Here is a 9,006-nt window from a genome sequence, read left to right on the forward strand (position 1 = left end):
CCCGTTTTGCGGACTTTTGCAAAGCCAGACATCCCAAGTCTCCCGGAAGTTCCGGGAGTCTCCCGCATAATGATAGCGTCTCCCTGATGCCCGCAAATGAGTTCAAATCTCCCGGAATCTAGAGCGCGCATGCGAGACAGAACAGCCTACTGCGCGCATAACACATAGCACGGCAGAGAGGGAGAGAGCGAGAGACTTTGCGTGTGTGCCTCATGAAAGCTAGTCAAATCCAGTCAACTCGGATAATGAATAGAGCGTTTTATAACGGCTTTTAAGATCGATACTTGGCAAGAGCGCATCGAGAATCGATCGCGGGAGTAAATATTGTGAGATATCGCCATATCGATATTTTGGCGCACCCCTAGTGGTCACATGACTTCTGCGCACTGTTGGACTGGTGGTCACATGACTTCTGTGCACTGTTGGACTGGTGGTCACATGACTTCTGCGCACTGTTGGACTGGTGGTCACATGACTTCTGTGCACTGTTGGACTGGTGGTCACATGACTTCTGCGCGCGCACTGTTGGACTGGTGGTCACATGACTTCTGCGCACTGTTGGACTGGTGGTCACATGACTTCTGGTCAGGTTTGAGTCGGGCGGATCGCTTGCGGTCACCAGTGGGTCGAGGTGAACGTGAAGCTGGAGGTTTTGTTCATGTGTTTCCTGTTTTCCTCTGGCTCCTTCATTTGAATGCTCGTCTGGGCATTGACGTGTGTGAGTCTCGAAGGCATTCTCTGTGTGGCAGCGAGTGTTTCCTGATCTCCTGATAGCCTGCAGGTCCATAACATATCAGATGGACCCTGAACGTGAACCTCCTCTGAACAAACTCGAGCATTGAAATAACTCTGCTGTGTTTATTCAGTCATTCATGCTGCAGGACGAGACACACACACACACACTCAACTTTAACTAGTGTTAGTGACAGGATTGGACTTATCACTAATTGTTAAACTTTTTTTTTTTATTGTTATTATACATTTTATTTATTGGCGCCTTTCATGTCAGTCAAGGACACCTTACAAAATCCATTAAAGCAATGACATTAAACAATAAAACCAGCACAGCAACAAACATTAAATCACATAAAAGCCTGCCTAAACAGATCAGTTTTAACATGAGATGTAAAGACGAACTGTTGCGAACTTCTACGGGAAGTGAATTCCATAAATGGGGAGCCGCGTAACCAAAAGCTCGAGAGCCGTGGAAGTCGTCCGAGTGCGTGGAAGTGCAGAAGTGTGTATATGAACAAGATCGAGAAGATATGAAGGAGCCGAGTTGTTAAGTGCTTTGGAAGTTAAGTTAAAATTTACATGGACTTTATCTGGGAGCCAATGCAAATTCAGTAAAACAGGAGAAAATGTTCAGAAATGGAAGTGTTGGACTCGAGCTGCGGCATTTTGTGCCAACTGTAATTTATGAAGAGGTTTGGAAGGAAGCCCATAAAACACAGCATTACAGTAGTCGAGTCGTGGCGTCACAGGGCATGCACACGCAGCAGCAGTTCTCTCGAGTGAGAGGACACGACACAGGCGATCTATATTCCTGATATAATGCAGAACGGGTAACACTGTTAATATGAGCTTCAAAAGACAGAGTTCTGACACCCAAACCCTTAAACCTGATTATTCAGAGGAACAGAGCAATTATCTATTACCACAGAAGAAATATGTGACTTAGATATTGTATTTTTTTAACCAACGAGAATAATTTCTGCTTTACTATTATTCAATTTGAGAAAATTACTTAAACCATTTTTTTAATTCACTTAAGCACTCACCAAGAGCAGAAGAGGGAAACCTTGGAGGTTTAGAACACAGATAAAGTTGGGTGTCGTCTGCAAATGAATGTCATATTTCCTAAAGATGATGCCAATTGGTATAAGATAAACAATAAACAAAAGAGGTCCTAAAACAGAGCCCTGGGGAACACCAGTGACAACATAGGTGGTTTGATATAAACTGAGTTGTACAGATTGAGAGTGTCCGTGAGATGGGAACGAAACCTGCTTAAGAGTATAGACTGTGAAATGGTATCAAATGCTGCACAAAGATCAAGAAGTTTGAGTATTGATTAGGGGTGTAACGGTACAAATATAAAAAACTCAAATATTATATAAATAAATATATGAAGAGTTCAGATGCAAAAGCCTCTAAGTGCCATTTGAAATTTTCTTCTAGAATGATCATTTTTATGAAGCTTGTATATTTAAGTTCAGTAATTTCACTCAAATGACAATTAATAGGTAATCTTCATTGCCATTTAAGTGAAATTACTGAACTTAAAGATACAAGCTTAATAAAAATTATCATTTTAGAAGAAAATTTCATATGGCTTTTGCATCTGAACTCTTCATATAGTTAATGTTATTTTTAATGTGATGACCAAAACATTATTTGTTCATCCTTCAAAGATGACCCCCATTTATAAACCTGAAAGTTTCAAGATGTAGGAAAACTCACACTTATTTAAAAAATTTAACAAATAGGACATTTCTCTGGCATTTCTTACTTTTTGCTGTATCGAAAACGTACCGAACCGTGACTTTAAAACCGAGGTGCGTACCGAAACCGTGATTTTTGTGTACCGTTACACCCCTAGTATTGATTAAACGCGACAGCCACTCAGCCAGCGCCAGCAATTTTGATTACTTTCACGAAACTTTATGGGCCCCAGAATATTTTGTAGTATGAATATCTGAACATGCAAAAGAAAGGAGGACTGCTTTTAAACAACAAAATGTTTTATTCTAGCTTCATGCATTCTTTTTTTTATATCAACATTTAAAGTGGGAAAGTTTAATAAAAAAGCAACTTTTTAAACTAAAATCACGAGTCCGTCCACATCTGAAAGCATCGCAGTCCTATAGACCGTCCTGGGTCGCCGGTTCATTCTGTAACATTCAGGAGAGTTTGATTTATACGCTGTTGAATGTTTGGTTTTTACATGTAGGATGAGGATGATTTCTGTCTGTTTCTGTGTCTCCAGCGATCCTGAATCTGGATAATACTGTGGTTGATCTGGAGACGTTACAGGCCCTCTATGAGAACGTAAGCAGAGAATATATCTCTCTCTCTCTTACACACACACACACACACACACTCAGGCTCTCTCTCTCTCAAATCAGCTTTATTAGCATGACTCTGTAGCATAATGTTGCTAACACATAATAAAAACACACATGTGTATAGATCATGTCATATGTAGCATAAATATATCAAATCCATCTGAATAAATGAAGCAGGTCTCTAACATTGTAAATGGCTAAAACATATTTGGTAACACTTTAGTTTAGGCTCCAATTCTCACTATAAAACTAGTTGTGTATTATCATGCACATCACTAGGATATTGGCTGTTTATCAGTACTTATAAAGCACATGTTAATGCATTATTCTGCATGACCATATTCTACATCCCTCAATCCTACAATACCTAAACTTAACAACTACCTTACTAACTATTAATAAGCAGGAGAGTCGTAGTTAATAGTGAGAGTCGGACCCTAATCTAAAGCGTGACCTCATGTTTTGCAGCTGTGCTTTCATGAATTGTGAAGGACGTTTTCTCAGTTCAATGAATGATGGAGTCAATGTTTCAGATCTGTGTCGTGATATTTACTACACATGAGTAGAGTTTCTCATCCTCTATTTGCTGTAGATCACATTGTCTGTCCATGTTTGTTTGTCTTCCTCTCTCTATTTCTAGATCATCACTTAATCTGTATTTGGAGAGGATTTGTCTTTCTTTAAGTTGCTAATATAATAGATAATTGGCCAATTTAGTGGTTCTATTAAGGGTCGAATAACAGTTTATTTTGGAGGTCAAAATATGTTTTTAGTGATTCATCCCTGCAGGACGTGCTTCGTGAACCCCTAAAATGTTCTAATTGTAGTTTTTCTAGTTTTTAATTTTATCCCAATTTTTTAAATGTAGGACTAATCCCCAAATTTCACATCCATGTACAAGAATTGGTTTTATTATTGAGTTATATAAATTTTTCCAAGTTTAATAGGTAGTTTTAATTGACAACATCGTGATTACTACTGATGCTTTTCTACATTCTGATGTTTTTCATTGTTGAATGTGTGTGTGCAGTGATCATGTGACATCACACACCTGTAGTCTAGATCAATGTGAAGAAAGGTTCCTCAGAACAATATGATGTCTGAAAAACTCAAACATTTCTGGAAGCAAACACGATGTCTGAAAATCTTCACTTTGGATTGTGCAAAAACAAATTCCCAAAAAAGCACTTGTGGAGAAAATCACCCCGTTTGAGCAGAGCGTTCTGACACATGCTTTGACTAAAGTAGGAAAAGTGCAGCTTTTGTTTTAGTTTGAGCTGCTTTTGCATAAATATCATGTATTTATTTTAAAGCATCGCGTGCCAAACTCATTGAACTGGTAAGATTCGATCCCGATAGTCTTCAGATTGATCATCTGTCTGTCGAGGAGGAAAGGTTAAGATGTTTTCGTCTGGCTCGCTCCGTGATTATGAAATCCAGACCTCTTCCAACAGCAAAAAAGAAGAGAAAAACAAAGTCCTTTGCAGTCAGACTCCAGTAATGCACCTAATGATCGCACTAATGTGTTTTCTCCTCGTTTTATGAGTGCTAGTTTCCAGTCTGGCACGTATACAGATGTCAGTCGCGTATATACATCAAGCCTGCGATCCTCTAGCAGTCGTATCTGTATATTGTCTTTGAGTTTGCGTTTGAAGGCGCTCGTGGCCGAGCCTTGGTGAAGCTGCTTCATATTAAAAGTATTTACACTTAAAATGCCGTGAATGTGAGGCAGCGCTGGTGTAATCACCGCATTTGAAGTGCTGTGTGTGTATATATAGATCTCGTGATGATGCTTAATGGAGCCGAGAACCTTTCCCAGAGTTTATATTCACGCCTGAGCCGTACACAAGTCTCTCTCCTGAACCACAGTGTTTGTCTTAGCCTCATTTGTCCTGTGCTTCTCTCTTGTGTCTGAGAGCGAGAGCAGTTTCTCTCTTTGATCACCTTCCTGATGCCCTAAGCCGCTCGGCTGTGCGTTTCTGTGCCGTTTGATGTCGCCGGGTTTGTTTATGAAGGTATTTATTCTGCAGTTCTGCTCCGAGGGAAACTGCTGTCTGTGTGGTGAGGGCTGGTTCTCTTACGCACTTAGTAAACGACGATGAGACGGGGAAACTTGCACTTTAAAGATCTGCTGCGCTCAAAACACTTAATTTGGAGGTTTTTTAATCCATTTTGAGCATTATTTTGACACGATTGGTCCGAATGCCGTCTGATTGGATGTGCATATACGTGATGATGCAAATTCCATCTAATTGGATATGCATACATGATGATGCAAATTCCATCTAATTGGATATGCATACGTGATGATGCAAATTCCATCTAATTGGATATGCATACATGATGATGCAAATTCCATCTAATTGGATATGCATATGTGATGATGCAAATTCCATCTAATTGGATATGCATATGTGATGATGCAAATTCCATCTAATTAGATATGCATATGTGATGATGCAAATTCCATCTAATTGGATATGCATATGTGATGCAAATTCCATCTAATTGGATATGCATATACATGATGCAAATTCCATCTAATTAGATATGCATACGTGATGCAAATTCCATCTAATTGGATATGCATATACATGATGATGCAAATTCCATCTAATTAGATATGCATACGTGATGATGCAAATTCCATCTAATTGGATATGCATATACATGATGATGCAAATTCCATCTAATTAGATATGCATATGTGATTATGCAAATTCCATCTAATTGGATATGCATACATGATGATGCAAATTCCATCTAATTAGATATGCATACGTGATGCAAATTCCATCTAATTGGATATGCATATACATGATGATGCAAATTCCATCTAATTAGATATGCATACGTGATGATGCAAATTCCATCTAATTGGATATGCATATACGTAATGATGCAAATTCCATCTAATTAGATATGCATACGTGATGATGCAAATTCCATCTAATTGGATATGCATATACGTAATGATGCAAATTCCATCTAATTAGATATGCATATACGTGATGATGCAAATTTCATCTAATTATGCATACGTGATGATATTCAGGCAATATGATTTGAGCTTCACAGCTGCTGTTTGTCTCTAATGCATCTTGGAGGTTATTTAAACATTATTAGTTGTTCAGTAAAAATCCATGGTGACAATTTTTCAAACCAAATTGCTTTGAAAATTATTCATTTTCTAAGTTGATATGCACTAATTTGCATACATTTCCAGACCAGAAATCTTAACATTGCATAAAGCCAGTTTCAAAATTCTTGTTTTATTTTTGTTGGCATATTAGTGTTAAAGGTTTTTGGATTGTGGAAATCTCTTATCACTCATAAATCAGAAAATACTGTCAACATCTAGAAAACAAATACATTTTCACCATGTTTTTAAGAGTAAAATAGTGTATAAATCAGGTGAATGATATAAATAAACCTTCAGAATATAGATATGGATAAAACTGTGTGTGTGTGTGTGAAACTGCTGAAGTGGAGATTTACTGATAGTGTGTATCTGTCTCTGTTGGAGAGTGTGTATCTGTCTCCGTCTTTACTGTGTCAATCGCGTCTGGCTGTTTGATGTACTTTCACAATACCACATTTTCCATAATTTGCGGCCCCAAACTCTGTTTCTGTTGTTCGTTCGCTCGGAGAGAGAAGGAAACTCAAGAGACGCTGCAGCTTTTATTGGACTCCGGCTTCCTGACGACTTTGATTGCGCTCTGTTCTCCTTCCAGACGAATAATAATGCGGCTGAGCGCAAGAACACCAGTGTGCATATTTGTGTGAAGTACAGTGGATGCGGTGAAAGCTAAACTGATTACACTTTTGACCATCGTACATAAATGTAGATGTTAGTTTTATTCTTCCAGGTTATTGTCCAGAAGCATCACTAGTGTTTTCGAGTTGTAAAAGAATAGTTTGATTGTGTTGAAATGCTGTTGTGTGTTTTCAGAGAGCCCAGCAAGATGAGCTGGACAAAATCGAGAAACACGTCAAATCCTCAAAAGACAAAGAAGGAACCAAACCTCTGGACAAACCCGAGCAGTGAGGACCAAAACACACGCGCGCACACACACACACACAGAAACACAATTAATAACTTTCAAAGTTAACAGGGAACGTTCTTTCAAGGTTCTCTCAAAGAACCAGTAACGTTAATCAAACGTTTGTTCAATTAGCTGGTATTTAATAATGTTTCCTTGCCCTTGAGCGGACACACACACACACACACACTCACACACACACACACACACACACCGTCTCGGCAAGTGTTCTCTCGGTTCTGTCAGTGAACAGTTGAGAGAGAAACCGGATGTGTGTCAGTTTATTCGGTCTTAAAGTGACAGTAGCCTAATATTCCTGCTGTCGTCTGTGTCATAATGTTCATAAAACAACTAAATACAGCTTTAACAAAAGATGCAACTATATTTAATTTCTACAGTGAACAAAGTGTTATTTTACATTTAGGCTTAATTATTAGCACTTTGAGATTTCTTTGAAATGTAAAGTGCATTATAAATTAAAAAATGTATTATTAATTTGATTTCTGTACCTGAATACCACTGTAGACTTTGTAACTTTGTTATTTAGTATTAATCTCTGCTTGTCATTTGTGTATTTGTTCTTTTTTTATTATTGACTGTTCACTTGTTTTTAATAATGTGTGAACTTTATCAGTTAGGCTAGTAGTTATTGATGTAGTATTGAAGAACTTCAAGTAATAAATGAAAAGCAAAGTCATACCCCCCATATATATATATATATATATTATTATTTTTTTATTTTTATTTTTTTTGCTGATCCGAAAAATTATTCGATCGGTGGCTCAAAAATTGTAAATGATTCGAACCGTGAATTTTGTGATCTGTTCCACCACTAATTGTAACCACTGTTATAATGAATCATAAGATGCGTTACAATGCATAATAATTGTATTAAAATACATTTAGAATGCATGATATACAGTATATAAAGGTTTTGTTAGCTGGGAATGAGTCAGGTGATCTCTTTATTTTGCGGGGAATTTTTTTTCTATAATGCAGAACTGTTCGAATGAATAGCTCAAAATGCTTTATACCAATTCTTTTTTTTTTTTGCTCACAGGTTTCTCCATCAGCTCTCCCAGATTCCTGATTTCTCCGGACGAGTCTTCTGCATTCTCTTTCAGTCGACCTTCTCCGAATGCATCTCGTCTGTTCAGCGCAAACTCCAGATTCTGCAGAGAGTCTGCAAGGTACCGCAAACAAACAAACAATCAGCACGACAACAGGCCGCTGGATGAGTGCGATTCTGTCCAATTCTTAATCAAGCCTCTTGATTCTTTGTAATGATTCATTTGAACCAGTTGTTGAATCTAATGTGAATCAAATACTGGAATCATTGGTCTGAATCAGGCAGACAACTTGCTTGCTCACTGAATCGGCTCAGATGACTCACTTGCCCACTGAATTGGCTCAGATGACTCACTTGCTCACTGAATTGGTTTAGATGACTCACTTGCTCACTAAATCGTCTCAGATGACTCACTTGCCCACTGAATTGGCTCAGATGACTCACTTGCTCACTGAATTGGCTCAGATGACTCACTTGCTCACTAAATCGTCTCAGATGACTCACTTGCTCACTGAATCGACTCAGATGACTCACTTGCTCACTGAATTGGTTCAGATGACTCACTTGCTCACTGAATCGACTCAGATGACTCACTTGCTCACTGAATCGACTCAGATGACTCACTTGCTCACTGAATCAACTCAGATGGAATAATTAAGTTTTTTTTTAATGTTTCTGAGAGAGTCTCTTCTGCTCACCTGCATTTATATGATCAAAAATACAGTAAAAACAGTGTAATATTACTCCAGTGTAAATCAGCTGTTTTCTATGTCAGGGTTCCAGACTGCGACCAAATTGGTCGCATATGCGTGAAACGCGCCAGTTA

At 38.3% G+C, this 9,006-nt stretch overlaps 1 protein-coding gene across 5 annotated transcripts in view; it reads left to right on the forward strand.

The window, feature by feature from the left end:
* The window catches only part of fmn2b (formin 2b), a 72,624-nt gene that overhangs the window by 40,969 nt on the left and 22,649 nt on the right, over positions 1–9,006 (forward strand). For all 5 annotated transcript variants that reach the window (XM_056244720.1, XM_056244723.1, XM_056244724.1 and 2 more), the window contains 3 exons: positions 2,990–3,051; positions 7,021–7,112; positions 8,172–8,301. In XM_056244720.1, the coding sequence (XP_056100695.1) occupies positions 2,990–3,051; positions 7,021–7,112; positions 8,172–8,301 (284 nt within the window). The remainder of the gene's footprint in view (positions 1–2,989; positions 3,052–7,020; positions 7,113–8,171; positions 8,302–9,006) is intronic.

The sequence above is a fragment of the Rhinichthys klamathensis genome, unplaced genomic scaffold (assembly GCF_029890125.1).
Source record: "Rhinichthys klamathensis goyatoka isolate OS25496 unplaced genomic scaffold, OSU_Roscu_1.1 h1tg001063l_1, whole genome shotgun sequence".
NCBI lineage: Eukaryota > Metazoa > Chordata > Actinopteri > Cypriniformes > Leuciscidae > Rhinichthys > Rhinichthys klamathensis.